General features: G+C 42.6%; 1 protein-coding gene across 1 annotated transcript in view; it reads right to left on the bottom strand.

Annotated features, from left to right (window-relative positions):
- Positions 1-19991, bottom strand: part of dlgap4b (discs, large homolog-associated protein 4b) — a 29047-nt gene extending 9056 nt beyond the window's left edge. The window contains exons 1-9 of the mRNA XM_083972479.1: positions 19812-19991; positions 17886-19190; positions 16634-16848; positions 15001-15102; positions 14055-14205; positions 12380-12635; positions 11847-11999; positions 2697-3136; positions 1969-2057 (exon numbers count right to left, since the gene is read on the bottom strand). Coding sequence (XP_083828605.1) covers positions 1969-2057; positions 2697-3136; positions 11847-11999; positions 12380-12635; positions 14055-14205; positions 15001-15102; positions 16634-16848; positions 17886-19115 — 2636 coding nt within the window. The 5' untranslated portion in view covers positions 19116-19190; positions 19812-19991. The remainder of the gene's footprint in view (positions 1-1968; positions 2058-2696; positions 3137-11846; positions 12000-12379; positions 12636-14054; positions 14206-15000; positions 15103-16633; positions 16849-17885; positions 19191-19811) is intronic.
- Between the last annotated feature and the right edge of the window lie 896 nt (positions 19992-20887).

The following is a 20887-nucleotide window of genomic DNA, read 5'->3' as shown; positions in this document are numbered from 1 at the left end:
ACCGCTGCAAACGCTCCAGTTTGGAGAGTTTTTTCTAAAGTCTCTTTTTGTAACGTCATAACTAGGGATGCACATTTTGAATTTTTTTTCTGACCAATAACCGACGCTCGTTAACCGATTATTAACCACTAAGCGATAAGATTAAAACGCTTGCTAGGTCGACCAGTGATCTGTTGCGATTACTTTTTTTTGCCGTTATAAAACAGCTGAGCAGTGCAGCATCCACGGCAGCTAGATCTTCCAATGTGAAACTGTTTTATAGCTATAAAGTGCAGCCAAACACCAGGCTAAAGAGAGAGGAACAGCAGAGGCTCCTCCGACAGCTCGGTCAGCTGAATGAGAGCTACAGGAGAACCGGCTGGAGCGGCATCCTTTTTTTTTTTGCAGCACCCTTGTTACATCTGTGTCCATGTAGGCTACATTTGTTGTCTGACCTTCCTTCATGGGGACTGCGCTGCATAACTGGCTCATATTGTCAGTCCTCCTGTATAACTTCTTGCTGCGAAATATCACTGAAGGCATGTGGAAGTCTGTATCGTCCCCATGAGCTGACGACATAAAGAGCTATTAAAAAAAAAAGTTAACCGATAGTATTAATCGGTCAAAGTTCTTGTCATCGGTTAACAGTTAAACATGTGCATCCCTAGTCACAACTTCAGCGGAAGTCCCAAAATGGGAACTTAATTCGCCTGGCTGTGGCCCCTGTGGCCAGTGGTAAGAGAGGGGGCATGTCACTATGCAGCAGCCCCTCGATACGTTGACCAATCTCAGAAGAGTTGGGGTAGTAGGTGGGCGAGAGCGCTGAATGCGAGCGTTTCAGAGCGAAGCAGGAAAGAGCCAGAATGGAGGGGTACACAAACAGCTTTTATGCGATAAGTAGTTTTTTTTATAGATTGAAACTTTCAGTAGCACCCCACTGGGGTCCATTATCACACTAAAAGCCCCTGAAATGAGCGTAATAGGTCCTCTTTAAGGGCAAAGCAAACCTGACATGTTTTGTATTCACAGGGCGCAGGTTAAACAGACTGCACCATAGTCTTGAGAGTTGAGGCACAGCTCAAGATGTGGTCTCAGTGGACTGAATGGACCAAATGATGGACTCATGATCAGCCGGTCAGTCAGAGACACTCTTGGTTATAGGACTGGTCCCACTTTTACGGTCCAGCAAATAACCAGGCTCAATTAGAGGCAGGACTTTGTATATCCTGTGTGATGGTAGTGCACTCTGAATGGCATCAACTTCTCTATCACTGGGCGTTTAGCTTCTTGTTTTCATTGAACACATTTTCTATTTCCTGTTATTACTCAAGAAATTCTCGGAAGTGGTGATTCAGTCAGATAATGAAATAATATGAAGGCTTAATTGAAGAATCATAACCAATATCAGGGGAGGATAAGAACAGCAAAAATACTGGGAGGACACAGGATGCTGCATATTATGGTAACTGTTGAAACCAAACAGACACAGCTGAGGGATTGTCATATGGCACAAATGTGTATACAACATGAATAAAAACTAAGGAATGAGAATGTTCTGGAAAAAAAATGTACAAATAAACAGAGGACCTCTGGTTATGTTGGTAAAATATCAATCAGGACTCAGAGCAGCAGCTGCTCCAAATGCAGCATGCAAAAGTGAGAAAATACAGGAGGAAGGCGTGAGGCGTCCCAGAACTTCCTGGTATTCAAAACATTGTGAGCAGAGAATGCAAACTAAACTGCAACAAACAAGAAATGGGTCTCGGTACATGGACACAATATGCAGTAAAAAAAAGTGTAGAGAAATGCTCATACCACAAATCTGCTTCAGCATTACTGACACAACACACACAAGATGGTTTTCAGACAAAAAATGACACATTTATTTCACATTTTTATGAATCCTGAGAAGGGAAAAAATATCAAAACAGTGTGTATGGCTATAATATAAATTCCTCACGTTGTAACAAGGACAGGAAGAGGACTTACTGCCACCCGTCCTCCACCTGTACTCCGATTGACTGGAATTTGGCCAGTGGCGGGGTCTCCTCGCGTGGAACTTCCTGAATACAGTCAACCTTAGAACAAATAAACAGTGATATGGAGGAGGGGCGGGGGAAAAAAAACATAATCAGTGACCAGGTCGAAACACAGAACCACCAAAACCAAACACAACTGTGCAAGCTGAGCAAGGACTTTCATTTTTCCAAGTGATGAAACCAAAAACATCAGAAGAAAAACAAGAAGAAATCCATATAATTTTGTGCTTGGTTTTTAATAAAAATGCAACCCTGGCTGAGCTCTGTTAATTTTTGCAGGGGTTTGGAAAATGGAGAAAGGGACTGCTATTTCAGCGCATGCAGAAGAAAAGAAGAAAGTTGATGGTCGATGGGGAAACACAAAAATGCATTTTCTGCCTTCTATACTACAGTGTATAGCCAGCTCTAATGACAGAGGGAGGATCGCCCTAATGAGACCTTTAGCTTGCGCCCACATTTTTTTGGGCTTTAAAGTGACACACTCAGACATGGCAATACACCAGAGGATCTCTTCTGGAATGAAACTGAATGAACGGGTTGAGCTATACTGTATGTAAGAGAAAAAACTGAATATGGCATTAAAATGACTGTGCTAGCTGGTGTATTTCATTTGTGGTAAGAACATAAGAAAGATTCAGCTGTACTCGCCCTGGGTAGTACAACAGTCTCACCACCTACCTGAATGCCAATGGAGGATAGTTTCCGCCTGGGTACCGGGGCCACTAGGGGCTCCTCTGCCACCAGATTCCCTCTATTTAATCCTGATTTAAGGGATTCATGCTGGACTGCTGAGTCACTTGTCTCGGTGGAAGCATTGGCGGTGGCGGGGGCGATTGGCTCTCTGGGGGTGGCGATGGGAGTGTGGATGATGTGCGGCGGGCGGGGGATTCCCCGGGCCAGGCTGTTGGCACGGGTGCTGTCGAGGCTGTCGGAGGAGTTGCTGTGAGCGTGGCTGGACTGGCTGTTGACCTCTGACCGCCGGTCGTGCTGATCCAGGTAGTTGTCCTGGGCCGACTCCGTGCTGCTCTGCACCGTCACAGAGATGTAGGGCTTGGAGGTGGTCCGCGGTGGCACTGGTGGAGGAGCAGCCTTCTTACAGGTGGTTATGCATGTAGAGACTAGGGAGGAAAGCAGGTAAAAGGGAGGGAGAAGAGGAAAAAGAGATGAGAAAGATCAGCATCCTTCTAAGAAATGACTTAGGTTTTCTCTGCATGTCCTCCTGAGAAGAGCTCTTCATACCGTGTGTGTGTGCATAAATACAAAAAGGACTTTGTTGCATGAGAGCTGCTGGAACACCAGTGAATCAGAGAAGCAGAAAATCAAATCAGAAGAGCGCTGAACAAACATACTGTGCCACACAGGTGACTAAATGAAATCACACACACGCTGCGCTTCAAAGTCTCGATCATGAGACAGGTGATAGAATCAGTAAGGCAATTAGACGACCATCTGACTCTTCAGCCCAAATATAGTAATGAAGTTGAGGGAGGACATTTATCTACACCACTCCCTAATATCAAACAGAGAAGTTAGAAAAGGACAGAACAGAGGGACATCAACCATAGAGACAAAGGAAAGAAAGACTAGCCATGTATGAAGAGTGTTATATCATATGCACTTTACATAATGTTCACTTCCATTCTCTTCCAGTGAATAAATACAAAAGAAAGAGTCTGACACTAATGACTATTTGACAAGCCTCCAAAAAGCTTTTATTGAAGTTGGACTCTTTTATACTGCTAGGTCTCTTTAGTCCCATGAAGGCACACGGTATACAGGGTTAAAGAGCCGAGCTCCTCTGTGGGAACATTTATGTGAGGGCACATGAAATCCACACAACATTGTGTCCAGCACGCAACATAAAAAGCTGGTTTTACTGCATGAAAAAGACTCAGTCAAACATCCACAGCTTTCTGTCAGTCAGACCGCCCGTACAGCCACTTATCATTCACTTATCATTCACTTATCTCATCTGATGATCCATCAACCAAATAGGTGCTCTGTGACGAGGTCAAACGATACTTTCCCTGTCAGACTTCAGCGTATCAGTGAAAGACGAAATAAAGATGAAATAAATGGTGTCTGTGAAAAAAGAATTCACCCACCGAGGAGATCAACTAATGGGCTTCAAATAAAAATGCAAATTAGACTAATTGAAAATAACAGAATCCTCCATGGAGATGTATATCATAGAGTCAAATGTGCCTTTGTTGCTACAGTAAAATTCAAAATCTCTGATGAAAGTGTGATGCTGGAGAAGTAAAAGCCTATCATCTAAACAGGGAATTTTACTGTATTATTATGAACCTTGTGGCTGCTATATAATCCCTCAAACAGATGCTTTATTTGACACCACACTGGTAAAACAGTGGAAAGCTTGTGAAATCCGTAGATTTCACAAGCTCTCCAGCCCAGAGGAGAGTAGCAACACAGGGAAATACAGTGTGTATAAATAACAGCAGCTCTGACAGCACAAGCTGCTTCCTTAACCTGATAAAGAGCATGGTAGTGTCAGTAGGAAATGGCAAAGTATATTTACAGTATGGGTTTCTTACCTAAAGACCCATTATTAAAACAGATTTAATGCTTATGGACTCGCTGCCGTTGACATTTCTACTTACTAAAACAGTTTGAAACCACAGCTATTAACTACAGACCCTAATATTAACATCAGCTGTAGCTCTACCAGATGTAAATGTGGCAGAAAGCATTTCTAGAGACTGCTGTAAATGCAGTCCCATCAGATGACACGTACTAATTCAATGAAATGCTTCTTTTATGAAATTAGAAGGTTTGGGCCTTAGGATGTCACTTCCAAACAGACCTAGGCTATAATCTGCATATGAATGATTTGCTCAATGTGCTGATTCTGGTAACGTGGCCCATACCTTGTTGTAAATCTCTGCCGCTGGCTGGACACTAAAAGCTTTTGCACTCAAACTTTTGCCCAAGCCTGCTGCATAGTCACATCACATCATGGTCAGATTTAAAGGTATTAGTGTAGGAGCCAAACTGTCATGAATACGAACAGGAAAGTTCATGCCAGTATAATGTATGAAGACCTTGTGAGACACTGCATGCATCATTAAACAATGTTTCTTCTTTGTGTTTCTTCACTGAGTGTTATAGTCAGGAATTTCGACAAGCCATCAAGGATTTTGAAAAAAAAAAAAAAAAAAAAACTTGCAGCAAACATGTGAGCTGCTGAGGAAACGCTCAAACAAAAGGCTTTTTGTTCATTGTAATCCACTTCTTAGCTTTATCTCTTAAGTGCATGCAACCTCACCTCACACGAAACTGCTATGACCTCACCCATATCTCTCTCTCCCTGTCAGATCACATTAAGAGTCGAGTTGTCAGTCAGCCTCTTAGATAATTGTTCCAGCTCGTAACGCTGTCCCACAACTGGTTCCAAGCTTTAAGGCTCCAGGTGTCTAACTAAGTAGGTCTCTCACAGGCCCCACCTTTGCTTTTTCCACGATAGAGTCATGAACTCAGTCAGATGTGTTAAAACGCTGGCCTAAGTCCAACAAGTTATGACAGTGACACTCATCATCAGCCAACAGCTCCAACGCACTAAAGGTTACATTCCTCTGAGGCTAAAATCTACTGATATTATCTGTAGTAATCATGATAGATGACAGCAAAACCACACCCAAACTATCTCATCTGTAGACCTTGGCTGTGCCTTTATATCCTGCACATGAACATCACAAAGATGACATTAGACACACCTACACTCACACAGAGACAGACACACCCTTTTGGATGTCAAGCCCTAATTGTAAATAAGCTGACAATAAAACACTGCTCCAGATGTAAGAGGATCCATGCCAAAGCTTTAGCATAATTTTCCCACAGAAATTGAGATTCTTTGATAGTAGGATGTAGGAACACGGCCTCAGCTCCACATTTTACAGACGGGAACCACCAAACTCAAACTCTGCTTGTCTAAAAAGATCCACAAGATGGTAAATAGATGTGTCAACCGGCAGCATCTCCATCATATCCACAGCTGTCATCACTCATGTCCACACTTGACATCTTGAAAAAATAGGAATCCAAATCTAACAAATTTATTTTAAGAAACCTGCAGTTTAGTGTCCATCATTTGCAAAACAGTAGTCGTGTTTTATCCACCAGTCACAGATCACTCTGCTTGTCTGAGGAATGTGCTGAGACAGCTTTAAACTGTCCATGTTGCTGCTGCTGATGACACAGATAGATGCGGGGCAGCATAGAGCCGTCACTGTTGTGCAACTATGTGATGCACTGACTGCACTATCCCGGTATGCAGCATAATTTTCACGGCGACTGGGTGTGAACAGGCATAAACAGTAGGTGTGTGTTTGTATGCGTTTCCAGTTTTCCAAGTGTCACGTTATGCTTTCATCATTTTTCAACAGAACTGACCTTTAAGTCTTAATACCACTGGATCTGCTTTAGCCACACAAAAAACAAGCCCAAATCATAACTGACATCTGTCTCTGAGATTAGGCCGGAGATAAAGTAGTAGAGCTGGACACAATAAATGGGCTGGGGTCATTATTACCAGCTGATTTTTAGAGTACCACAAATATCTCAATACAGCCATATAGATTAGTTCATAAATCACAAGAGGTTGCTGCAGCACAGAAATAACAAAGATAATGTATTTTTTTTCATTAATTTGGGCACAGTGTTCCTGCACAGGAACTCTAAACATAGGAATGGTCTGTTTGGTCGATTCATTGCTATGGTATAAACTGCTAAACTCTATCTCTAGTCTCTAGTATTCAAATGTTGGATGGACTGCACTGTGGTTTGATGCAGATTCAGGATAATTTGTGAGTCCAATGACTTTCCAAATACAGCCATCATCAAATAAAAATGTTTCTACGATTTTGATGTACAGCTATTATGCTTAGTTCATTTCACATCAGATGTTGGGAATTTCCAAGTTGAAAATTACCGTACGATAAAAGATGGATCGAAAAGAGGCTGAAGCAGATAATATTTTACATAAATTTGGTTAGAACATGCAGGATTTCCACAGCTATTTGCCAACAGAGCTGAAGTAAACAGTTTTCAGCATGATTGTTTTATTGATTCAACACAATCTGAAATCAGTTTCTGTGGACGCTGTCATACTGAGAGTGATGTCAAATGCATCTCTGTGCCTTTTCATTGTGAGCATGTTGAAATTCTGGTAAAATGTCAAATATCGTGCGACTACATCACCAAATGTAAGGAATCCTAAACAAAACAAAACTGCATATGATACATGGTTATGTTAAAAATGATTATCAGCTTTTGAAATATCATCAGACAGTTGTTCTATAAAAGACTACAGCAAAGAGCGCTGACAGACTGCAACCTAAGTGCCATCAGACAGGTTTCAACCTGTCTGATGGCACTTATTGTCACATCGCTGATCTCAGCTGAGAAACTGGTGATTGAATAACGACCAAAACCTAAAATGAAGCCTGTAAAAAATAAGTTTATGGTGTGGCAAATAGATTACAGCCGAAGAATTTAGCCGATGCCAATGGCAAAAACTTCCCACAGATAGATGGATCAAGAGTGGCACATGCCCTTATTCAGATGGCTTCCTGTGTTTGCTTACGATACAGAACTCATGCAATACAAACATGCTCAGCTGTGCATGCATTAAACACAACCTTTAATATGGACCAGTCACCAACAATAGTACCAGACAAAGCCTTTTTTTCTAAACTCATACACTCACCTCAAAAGGAGATAAAGCCAAGTACTGCTGCTTTTTAATGAAGCTGAATCTGTATACAGGAGCTGTTCAGAAGAGCACATTAGTTGCTGTACAGAAGGCAATTTAACAAGAGAAACAAGCAGATGCTTTGTGCCAGAAATGCTTAAGTGGAATCTGGAGTGGGCACTGTGAGCACTGCTGTTTTCATGCCATCTGGACAGTGGTGTTGTTGTCCACTGCAAGGCCCCGGTTCAAGATGTGATTTTCAAGGCTAGAAAACAATTAGCTGCAAGAGGCTGCGTCAGCACAACACAGCTTCCAACAAGCCAACGACCGCTCTCTCTTCACCGGCCGGGTAAACCGTCAAGTTTCTCCCCACTTTTTCAAACTGTCCCGACCCGTCTCAGCACTAGATGCATAATGCATACACAACCAGATTAGATCTTGGCTGCACATTCACAAACTGAAAGAAAAAGACATGGAAATTGGAAACTCTAGTCAGCTTTAATGTGCTGGAACCCACACCGTGGTCTCATCCAAGATAGTAGCATTTTGCTGTTTACCGTGGGGAGACAGCGGAGAGATTTACCAACCACAGTTCCCACAATGACATCACCACCGGCCATACACATCTTTTTAGATCCCTAAAATCAGTTTAAAAACATATTTACATGTTTATTTTGGAATTTATATGTTAGCAAATTCAGTTACTTTGGTGGGAATGTCATATAGTGGCCAAGTGAGAACAACTACACTAAAGACACGTGGGAAAGATATGAATGCAGGTTACAGTTGCATCTATAATAAGATCTTCTGTACAACATCAGATTAGCCAAATTCCAGACAGTACAACTGGGTCAAATGTTTATTTTACTTGAATTAAATCAGCACATTACAGAATTAATCATATCACGGCTGAAACCTGTTTTAATCTGCATCCCATCTTGCTTTAGGTGGGGGGGGGGAAATGCAGTGGTTAGTGTGGTCAAACAGTCAAAACAGCCGCGGGACAGGTAAAACAATGAAGATGACAGTTTTTTGTCCTGCTCCTCTAACGTTACAAAGCCTGTCCAACTCTTTGACTGGTAACAATATTAGTTTTTTAAGCTCATTTACTGAACTGGTGCTGTGCTGTGGCCAGTTGGAGCTGGACAAAAAGCACAAACAGCGAAAGACAAAAGATGGATTGTGATGCTCTATTTAACAGTTTTGCATTGTTTGCCAAGTTGTCTGCTGCCTGCCAGTTGACCCATCTGTATTGTTTAATCCAATAACAGCCAAAAGACAAAGACAACCTTGCCGGAAACATTACCACTCCCTTGTCACCAGAACCATTATCTCAATTAATTATCACATTAAATGTGTGCAACAAGAGCACTGTTGCAAAAACTGCACACAGCCTTTTAAATGTGACCTTAAAATGGGGTTTAATCCATGTTGCAATAGACAGGCCTACATGTGGCACAAAAGTGGGGCAGCCCTCAAATAATCTGCCGTGAAGGCCAATTTTCCATTTCAGCACCCAAAAAGAAGCAGTTTTTATGAATACACACAACAAATTCAACTGCAGGCTGCTAAATGGTCATTCAAACAAGTAGATTTAACTTGTTCACATACAGTTTAACACCTCCTCTCCCCCTTTTTTCATCCTGACTTCCACAGCTGGAGCATCACAGCCATGAAAGATGATGACAGAGCACTTTGTACAGAGTACATGGGTGGGTAACGCTCAATAATTAATGTCGTCAAGAGAACTTCAAACAGCATCACTGGAGCAGTTTGTGGGGGAAAAAAGAGTAGAAACTGACGCATCAGATACTTATCAAAGCCCATTTCCTCCAATATGACTGAAAAATGATCCTGGTAAATCAATATAATTAGAAACTATCTCAAGATAATGACTTAGTTTTTCATTATATTGAGTTAATAACCAAAAAAAAGAGACTGAGTAACTCAAAATAATGACAAAGTCACTCGAAATACTTACTGCGTGACTTAACAGAGAAACTATCTCACAATAATCTTAGTTTCTCTTATTTTAAGTTTAAAATGACTGGGTAACTCAAAATAAAGTGAAACTATCTCAAAATTATTCATATAAGTCAATATGTTGAGAGTGTTTTCTCATTTTGAATAACCATTTTCTCCACATTGGCAGAAATGGCCTTCCATGGATATTTAATCTCCCAATAAAACCTGGAGACACCAAACTGATGCCTGAGAATGTGTGACTCTCCCAAACAGTGTTTTAGTTCTTTCTTAACCACCTTAACCTGATTTCCCCAATTTCTCTCAATTTAGCTACGACTGAGCAACAAATGTGCAAACTGAAGTGTTAGCTCAGTGCTGACAGATAACGTTGTTCTTTAGCCAGAGGCAAAGGGGATGGGAGAGAGGCTGAAGACAGTGGCATGCAGAAGTTTGGGCACCCCTGGTCAAATTTTCTGTCAATGTGAACAGTTAAGCAAGTGGAAGACTAACTGATCTCCAAAAAGTTAAACATGAAACACCTTTTTGCAATATATTAAGCAATACTGTGTATTCTTTTTTGTTAATTTTAGAGTAAAACAAAGTGGCACTCAAGAATGGGAAACCAGCAGGAGACTTGAGCCCAAACCTTTGCTTTGGGCCCCTTTCCTTTTCTGTCAAATTGAAAATGTAGGCCTAAAAGATGAAAATTTAAAAAGCAAACAAACAATTATATAGTTTAAAATGTAAAGGGAATGTGTCATCTGTAACTTTTGGAGATCATCTCATCTTTTACTTGCTTAACTGTTCACATTTATAGAAATCTTGACCAGGGGTGCCCAAACTTTTGCATGCCACTGTACTAACCTATATTTGATGCAACTAAACTGGACGCGTCTGAAAGTAATGGTAAATGGCCCCTACAGCACCTGCTCAGGTTAGTGCTACCATATGTCAAAAGAGTAGATGAAGCGGTAAACGGACGTACATAACGGGAAACAAACTCTGCACAGTTACATTGAAGTTCGCGCTGTGCACTCAAAAATAAATAGATAAAATAAATGAGTTTAAAAAATCTTACCGGGCTGTCAAGACACTGGCAAAAAATAAAATATACTAACTTGGATATTTTCAGGGCAGCCGGGCGGACGCTGGCTTCACCTCTGTCCCTGTCACAGCTGTGTGGGGAAGAGACGCCGGGTTTCGGTGCCTTTTGTTTGGAGCGTTTCTCTGAGCCCGAGGGAGGCGTGGTGGCGGCTACTGGTGCGTTCAACAGCGCCTCGGACAATCTAAACCTAACCTACAGACGGCTGCAACCGCAGGGATACTGGAGTAGAATCGCTCAATGCTAATGATATCCGACTTGAAAAGCTATTCATTATCGTAAGTATTTCAGGTAGGGGCCATTGAAACACCGAACTGCGCCAGTAAACTGTACAGCAGCACTAAATAAATGCATAAAAGCAGTCTAGTGACATGAAGATTTCTTGGTTTGACAAAACGTAAAAGCTTCGGCCTTCCTGCTTCGATCATTTCTCATCATCTATCTTAATTTCCCACAAAGCTATGCTATTACCATAACCCAAATATTTCAAAACTGGAAAATTTCCACAAACGTGAAGGCAGCATATTCTCTAAGATGTATTTAGAAGACTGTGGTGAAGAGCGCCACGTTGTGGATGCTCAGTAATAATAACCCAGCATTATGCACTTCCAGTAAATCCACTGAACTCTGGAAAACAGCCCAAAGCTTCTTTTAACCTAACATGTGTCACCACAAACACCCACAATTCCCCTGCTAACGCAAATTCAGCATTGAGATTATAAGATAATTGTCCAGTGGGTACTTGTATTGCTGTTGTCACGTCCTGTAATAACTAATGTGATAAACAAAGCTCCACAGTGATGCTTCCACATGGAGCAGTAGCAGCAGCAGCAGCAGCAGCAGCATGAGCCAGCGTTCCTCGCATGAATGGCTGTCCAACAACTGACAGGGCAGCCGTGTGCACATCACTGGCCAACACACTCCCATTTGGTTTAGCTGTAGTGTTGAGACTCATTTCATTCATTTGTAGTCCAAGAATGGGTGAATTGATTGACTTTCTTTTTTCTTTTAGGATAAAGAGGAGCTGTTTTTTTTTGCAAATTGTTACCTGTGTGTGAGGGATGGAAGCGTGGTCTGTCTTTTCCCAAACGCTGTAGAAATATTGCAAGTTGTTTCTCCTTTGGGGCTTTGTCCAAGCCCGTGGCTCTCAGGTAAGAGCCAAACTGTTCTCTCCAAGTCTTCCATTGCGCAGAAAGGTCGTCTAGCATGGGCAAAAGAGGCTGCATTTGAGCTAAAAAATGCAGGTGTGTGCATGTTGGGGGACTAGCATCCCACCCAGGATCAAGGCTACGAAGAGTATTCAAAGTAATGTTAATAGAAAATACAAATAAAATCAAGAATTTGGCCCATGGGTCTAAAAAGTCACAAAAAGGACCCAGGTTTAATAACCAAATTCAAAAATAAGCAAAACAAATGTAACCTACATAAACAATATGATTATATTATAGAAAAAAGCATCAGGATGATCTCAGCTGCACAAAACGATGCATCATGTTTGAACGTTTCTATTTTTCCTTTTTAGGAGGCAAACAAATTCATTAGCTGACACATGTATCATCTGTTTTTCAGCCAGTGACTCACCAGTACTGGTGCTGTATGTGCGAACACTGGTGTCGATTGGAGGCGGAGAGCAGCCCGAGTCCATGGATGCCGTGTCGTCATCTTGGGAACACCCAGCTTGGATGGCTCTCAGGTAGCTGTGGCTGCGGGATCGGAAGCATGTTGGCATGGGCAAGTCTGGAGGCTCTGGGTTGTCCTGAGAATGGGAGCGGGAATCTCTGTACGTGGACTCGGAGCTGCGGTCCTCATAGTGATGACTCATTTCCAGGTCCCGTAGCTGCAGAGAGGACAGGACAAAGACATGGCAGCGTGTGTGTGGAAAGTTATTTTTAAGGACGCTCTTCTCACCCGTGAGACAAATTTGATGGGATACAGTACAATGGAACAAAAAGTAGTAATAGTAAAAGTTGTGTGAAAACTACACTAAGAAGTGGAAAGAGCAGAGCTGAGCCCAGCGAAACCACTGTTGCTCCTATAACTCCCCTAAGGCTGGGACTCTGGAGGAGATGTCATTTCATCTGTCAAATGCATTTTCATTTTTTGACATTTCTCCCATGATCTACCCAATAAGGACTGTGAAGGTGCAGAAAATGAAAGAAATGCCAAGGCAAGAGGCATCACTTTGACTGATGTCTGACTGAAGTTTTGAGTCCTTTTTTTTCATACAGCAACTACATGCTCATAGAAGAGTGAAGCATTTCCTCGACTTCCTTTGAAGAGGAAGAGCCAGTTTTGCAGATGATGGGTTTCACATTCTGTAGGCTGACAGAAAACAGCCTCAGCAAGTCAAAAATGTGTGAAAGAAAAACAGAAGTGAGGTATTTTGATGGGTTAATGACTGGTAACAGAAGGATATAAGAGGGTAAGTACAAGAGACTCAGCAAAAAAATGGAAAATGAAGCAGAACAAAGCAGAACATCTGGCGGCTACAGCGATGCACATTTCAGAGACATGTTAAAGTTTTTGGCTGTGAGTGATTTTCACTTTTCCCTCTTCAAATCAATTTTGTTTCAAAAAGTTCAAAATCACACAACTTGACCTCAACCAGTTCAAGTTTTAATGAATATTAAATTTGTTTCCATATGCTGCAGCTGTGCATGCAAATTATAGCGATACATTCATGTGCTGGCCACATTTGTTGTAAAGCAGTGACCTGTCAGAGATTGGGAGCAAATCCGGTACTAATAGCCCGGACTGCCTCATTTGACTAGTTCATTGAAAAAGATCAGAGGCACTTTTTACAGCTGTTCATCATCTCAGTGACCTTGTCAGTGGGAGGCTAATAGCTCTTATGTAAGTAGATGAAGTAGACTTAAAGCTACCACTGTCACTCATTTGGCTTTTAGGTTCACGACATTAATATGAGATACAGTTGGAAAATATGGATGCTTTGTTCAGCGGAGGCTCATTTTATTACTGTCATTCTGTCGGGCTGTATCTGGGAAAATGCTAATTATACATCAGAAATGATTGTAGCTCAAGGCAGACAAAGGGGTCCTTTGAAAATGACTGGTTATTTGAAAGAGGGGAGTTTGCTCGGAGCTAAGTGATGTAAATTATGAACATTATGAGTACAAATGTACTCGTAACTCATTAGGAAAATATGAGTTACGCTAATGAGAGAAAGAGAGAAACAAACCGACGGAGAGAGAAACAGTCCTCGGCCTCTGCTGATAGTTTGCAGAGGAGCACTGACCTGTCCCAGGCAGCTGCGTCTGCCCAAGGTGCTGCAGGCCTGGCTGAAGTCATCATCATCCCAGCGTGGCAAAGACGAACCCGTTCCCTCGATGCAGTCAAGGTTGTCCAGGCTGCGGTTATTGGAGAGCTCTCTGAGAGATGGAAGACAGCTGGTGAAGGAGGAAGATGAGAGGAGAGACAAGATAAAGGAGACGTGTTAAAGATACAAGACATCAAGAGGAAAATTAAAAAGCAATGTCAGGAGTGCATGAGGACGCATTCTGAGAAACAGTTGATGCTCATGTGTTATGACGGAGAGGCAGAAGGGAAACATGGATCGGGGGGAGAAAACTAACATCAGCAAAATCTGGAATTGAAAGAGAGATCGAAGGAGGATAAAGTTGTTATTCAAGTCATCCCTTTCACTTCCACTTTCATGAGCCGTAATGAATCCGAGTCCAGCCTGAATTACAATTTCATCTACTTGTTACCATCCATTGTTGTAGCACCTGAGCATGCAAAGCCAGTGATGTGAGGCGACGCATGTACAGAGCTCTCTGATCTATCATGGTGCCAAAGCCAAAGAACAGGTGTAGGTTTAATTGAACAGCAGCGCTCAAGTCGTGTTGGTACATATTCTTTGTTGGCACACAGTGATTGTAACATGACAGTAAACTGTCATGCCATGGTCTATGCACAAAGATGTCCCCCCCATTCCCCCGTTTGAATAGTGTCAGACTCAGCTTCTTTCCACCTAAAAGCACTAGGCAGATGGCATTTACAAGCTTAAGGGAGATTGGCAGTCGTTGGCAGCAGAGCATGAGTTTGGCATTTGGCATTGCCTCTGACTTAACGTACATCTGAGGGGGGCAGTGCAAAGTCAATGATGATGATATACCATCCAATCAGACATAAGTGTATTTGCACCGCGCCCCTGAGACGTGGCTTACAGACCTATCACTGACCTGCTCATTGACCTGCCCAGCTGGTGCAGAGAAGACACACTGTGGAGCGGAGACCACAGGGCATCCAGCTCCCCCTGCAACAAGGTGTAATCCAGGGTTCTGCTGCTCACACCAACCGAGGTGGAGAGAGTGGGGTTGGATAGGTCGGGGGGATTAGCAGGGGGGGGAGTACGGTTAGTCATTCAAACACGCTTTAGGGAAGAGTCAAATCCTCACATTTCTTAAACACAGACTTTAAAGTGATGTGAAATCTTTTATTCGTGTGGAGGTGTGTGAGGCAGGTAGGTCTGTGGGTGTGTTTCTTTCTCCAGATCCTGTCCTCTTCACTGCAAAAACTCAAAATCTTACTTGTCTTTCTTGTCTTATTTCTAGTCAAACCAAATCTCATTGTACGTAAAATCACATAAAAAGTAGCTTGTTTTTGACACTTTTTACTTCTTTCAAGCATATTTTTTACTTGAAATAAGTAGAAAAATCTGATAGTGGGTTAGTGGGAAGTTTTTCTTTCTAACTACAATCACAAAAAACTTGCTTTCACTGGCAGATTTTTCTACTTATTTCAAGTGAAGATTTGTTTGAAACAAGTGAAATGATCTAAAAACAAGTACATTTTTAGGTGATGAGATTTATTTGTGAGTGGAAAGAAATTAGTTATTTTGACAAGAAATATGACAAATATTCTTGGAAAGATTTTGAGTTTTTGCAGTATTGCTTCGGTTGAATGGAATCAAGCTGTGGCATTTTCGACACTGTAACCTTCAAACTCGAGAGCAATCCTGACAACAAAAACTAAAGCTGCTTTGTTGTCCCTTTATTCAGTCAATCAGTTCAATTCAGTTGAACTACTTCAGTGAATATAAAGTTGATTACAAGTGTGCTGATAAATCCTACACACATGGTGATCGAACCGTTTCTTATGAGAGCAATAGAAGGATGACCTTGAATTGTAAAAAAAAAAAAAAAAAAAAAAAAAAAAAAAAATAGTACACTACTATTATTATCACTTATTACTCTCAGAAAGCAGATGTAACCGCTGCCGAAACTTCGAGGCCACAATCATTTTAGACCATTATGAATGTCTCTCTGTAAATGTGCCAAACACTTTGAGTAATGAAATCTGGGTAGCTGTTGCAAAACATGCCAGACTTGTCTTTCTTAAACATTAGACACAAATAAAATACTGTGAATCTGTTTCTAATTTTATTTTTTTTAAAAGACACAGCTGACTCAGGTATGTACAGTAATGTAGATCGCCTGTATAGTGAGGCTCAGTGCCAGTCACTCGTGCTGCAGAAGAAAACCCATTTGTGGTGATTTACTGGCTGAGTGCGAAGGAAACTCTGTGTCATTTTGTGTAACCTTCACTAATGATGTCTACAACCTCATAGCTAGACTGACACTTTGTGAGACCGAGAGATAAATCACAGCTGAGGTGTGGTAGTCAGTCTGACACCGCTTGGCTCTGTGTGTGTGTGTGCATGTTCTATGCATTTATATATTTTCCTGCGTACTGGCGTTGAGTGCAGCTTAGCATGGTGCTTTCCTTCCTTTTCCTCTTCACTTCAGGAAAGGGTGGTTTGTTTATTTATTTATTCATCTTCTTTTGATGGCCGCTGAAAGGTCATGTGCTTACTTGCGTGGGGGTAGCTGGTCGCTCAGAGACTGCTGCGTGGCCCTGAGGTAGCTCTGGCGGCGAGCAGCAGTTTTAGGAGAGGGTTTGGGGCTTCCCTCCGAGTCGTCGCTGTCTTCCATGTCTCCCATGGCCTTCACGTAGCTACCGCTGCGCATCCGCCGACATGGAATTTCATTGGCACCCCCGCTTCGGCCTAATGTGCTACTCCAATCACCCTACAGGCAGGACGAAGTGGCTAAAATTAGTCTTCAGCTGTTGAATAATAAACTACCATCCAACTATCAAACCAGGCAAACTACTCATCCCTATTTTTCAGTCCCTCACAATAGTAAATTAATAGGTAGAAAAGCATTTATGTTCAAAGGGCCAAATGACTGGAACCATTTACCTGTGGGTATTAGACCCATAATCAATCACTAAACTGTTTTAATCAAGTCCTATCCTCCTATCTTGAAACATCTTGCTCATGCTTTAATTGACTCTGTCACCATATCCCATCTAACATTTGTACAAACTTTGGTTGCAATTTGTCTAGGTGACTCTTGTATGTCTGTCTTGTCTTTTTATTTTATTGTCTGTATTGTATTATACTGTATTCTCTTGTTTCCTTTTATTGTATCATGCTGAGTTGTGTTATGTCTTGATGTTATGTGTTATGTTATGTGTGTAAATGAGTTGTGACAACTCGAGGGGCTTATCCTACGAAAAATAAACAACTTCAAACACAATAAAGTCAACCCTGTAATACTGTGTTTCTTGTATTAACCTACACAAATGAATAGGTATTTATGAGTCTGTAAATATAAATATTTCATAACTCCCCATCGGATTGGAATGATCTCCCTCCTTTTTTGCGTTCTATTACTGTACCTCTTTTCATTGTTTCAGGATGTCACTATACTCCTATCTTAAAACAAATTGCTCTTGTTTCTAATTAATTCATTTATTTTTATTCTTTCTTTTTCCATTTTTGTTATTCTTACTATGTTTTTTTATGTTCACATTGTTATTCAATATCTCTATTCTGTATGTTAGACTTATGTGGGTAGGGGTGGTGTGTGTGGGAGTGTGTGAGCAAGATGTCTGTTTTTGTCTGTATTTGTCTTATGTTATGTATGTCTATAATGTAATGTAGTGTATTGTTGTCATGTGTTCTATATGTCTGTCTAGGAACCCCCTTGAAAATGAGATGCTACATCTCAAGGGGCTATCCATTAATAAATTCAAATTCAAATTCAAATAAAAAACTCACCCTGCGTCCAACCTGCAGGTAGTTGCAGGTTAGTTCCTGTTGGCAGGATTTGGACTTGAGCATGGACCTGTCCAGAGTCGCTGAGCCCTTCTGGATCACCTGTCTTGGATGGCCCATGGTTAACGTGGACCAGGACCCTCCCTTCATATAATCGTTATCATTCATTACCATATCTACTGTTCCGCCTAGTCCGACACCTCCTCCCCCTCCTCCCCCTCCTCCTCCTCCTCCTCCTCCTCCTCCAGGCCCAGGAAGTGCCTGAAACTTCATTTCACTGCTGCTTTTGGAGGAGCTGATGGTGTTGTAGCCGCTGTGGATGTATCTGCTCTGCCCCCCCTGGCTCTCGTGGCCGGTTGGACGCCCCAGAGTCATCATGGCCATAGTGTTGTGGTAGCTGCTCAGATCGCTGCTGTCCAAATCGTCCGAGCTCCAGTAACCTGACATGTTGGAGCGTGGCCGTCTCTTGGCGGTCGCTTCAGATTTCGTACCCCGATCTTTGCTTTTGGCTCGACGGTTCTGCTTCCCACTGTCCTCGGTGCCAGAGGAGCCTCCACCGCTGCCGGTGGAGCGACCGTTGACATTTCCTTTCATGTTGTGGCTTTCCAGCGACTGGGACTTTGCAAACAGCTTCTGTACAGAGTGCAGCATGTACCGAATGCGACCGGGGCTGTCCGTGCGCTGCTTGGCCGCAGCGACAGCAGACGTTCGATGGTACTGCAACGTGCTGAATCCGTCATGGCCTCCAGGTAGCTGCTTCTCAAACTCCATCAGACTGGCCGGCGCCTGGTTCTTGGTCATGTGGTGTGATATAGTCGCCGAGCCGCTCGTTATCATAGGTGTTCGTCCGCTCAGCCCTGCCATGCCTATGCTCGTTCCCATGCCCATGGACATGGACGTCCCCATGGTCCCCGTACTTATTCCCCCGATGCTGTCTCCGGGCGGGGAGAAGTCAGACTGGTCGTAGGAGTTGTAGTGAATCCTGGGGAAGGTGCTGCTGTTGGACAGCTGGTTGTTGAGGGGCAGCATGCAGTCTGGTGGATAGGAGCCGGGGTTGGCTGAAGGGTAGAGGTGGGGGTCCATGGTGCCGTAGTGGTCCATCGTCGGGCTCAGCAGGTAAGGGCTGCGCGGCAGGGTGCTGGTCTTCTGAGGGTAGAGGGCCTCTGGATGGCCCGAGGAAGGATCACAGGAGTCGGACAGGTGTCGGTTACGGTTGGTCCCCAACCCCTTCATGATGGCGAGGAGGCCCCGACCCTCTAGAAGACCTCCAGGCCGAGTAGAGTAGACTGATGACCTCGAGGGTGACTCCTACGAAGCAGAAGACAGACAAACAGAAGAGAAAGACACGACACAACAAAAAAAAAGGAGGCAGGATTAAGATGTGGTAAATGTACAGTATAAAAACACACAGATGCAAATATTCAATCTCAACAGCACCCATCAGCACAGCCACACAAAAACACCCACTTATGTGCCAAACCACACAACAAACAGGCTCGCTGTATAGGGCTGAGAGGGAAATACTGTGCAGTGAATGAGCCAGCTTTCCACCGCCTCCCACAGCGAACATCTGTGTTAAAAACGCTGGAAATGGATAGAAAAACAACTTGTGGAATAAAGACAAGCTGTAGCCAGTGGGTCAGGACATCCATTATGGGTAAAGAGAACAATTGCCGGCAGTCATCAGCAACTCCAGACACCTCCACAGCTATGTGGGGTTTTACAGCTGCCAGTGAAAAGGCATCTCCTCCTTTTCTGTCTAAACATATTCAGAAAATGGAGATTAGAAGTCAAAGAATTAATCATCGCCCAAACATTTCTATTACAGCGCCATCCAATTAAACTTTGTGTTGCTGCCTTGAATTATTTGAACTTTCAAAACCAACTAATGAGAAATCTTTATAGTAAAAAAAGACATCTTAATAGTACCTGCTGCCTCGGCTTTCCTCTCTGCACATCCTACAGGTTAGCTGCTGCGATACAAAAGAGCCAAATTTCTGGGAGAGCCCTTTCTTTTCGGCTTGTAGCACTCTGTCTCTGTCTCTGCCCATTATTCCATCTGTTTCTCTTTCTCTCTCTTCCTCCACTCTTCCTCCTCTCTCCTATTCCCACCTCCAGTGGGTATCCCTGGCACTGGCCACTCAGCTCCTGTCCTATCTTTGCATGGCAAGCCAAGGATGGTGGGCAGACTGTCATAGTGAAACCAGCAAAGAGGATTTGACCAGCGGGTGGTGGGCGGCGGGAGCTGGCAACTACACCTCCTTGTCCTCATAGTCAAGCTGTGCCAATGCCCTGGGCTGGCGAGGCTGCAGGGATGGTGCTTCTTGTCACGGAAAAGCATAGATGACAATGGATGAGGAGTATTATGTAAAAGTAAAGCAAAGAAGACACAGACGTTTATGGGATGTTAACATCGAAAAACAGCTTTTTTTTTATGTGAAAGAAACATGGAAAACAAACAGAATGGAAACACATCTGATCTCGGCCTCCTATCAGCCATGGTCTGCTGCTCTCTTCCTTAGAAAAAGGGAGATACTTACATCTTAAACAAAAAGAGCGATTTTCATTTTTCAATGTTCCGGTTTGAGAGCCATCTAAAATGGTTAGTATCTATGTGATTACTTTTTTTCATTCCCCTATAAAGCAGATACCATTGTCGAAAGTCACATTCAAAACCGAGCAATCTTCCACGCTGCATCCTTATCTTTGTTCGTGTCGTAAAAAGTGAATGCACTTTAAGAAATGACTCTTCTGCTCTGGGACTATACAGATTATCTGAAACCCCTGAAATCAGTGATTCTTTTTCTGCTTGTGCTTGTGGATCAAACCAGGCAGAAATTTGGACTTTTTCTTGCTGGCCTTGGCTATCAGAGATGTTTCTTTGATCTATTGTTAGTTTTGGAAGCTATTTGAGACGAGCAGAACGATGACGGCACCAGAATGACACTTAAAATCAGGTTCCATGATGCTGATGATGTCTATAATATTCACAAAATGCCCTTTAA

The sequence above is a fragment of the Trachurus trachurus genome (genome assembly GCF_905171665.1).
Source record: "Trachurus trachurus genome assembly, chromosome: 5".
Lineage (NCBI taxonomy): Eukaryota > Metazoa > Chordata > Actinopteri > Carangiformes > Carangidae > Trachurus > Trachurus trachurus.
The sequence above is the reverse complement of the archived record's forward strand: the minus strand, read 5'-3'. Positions and strand labels throughout refer to the sequence as shown.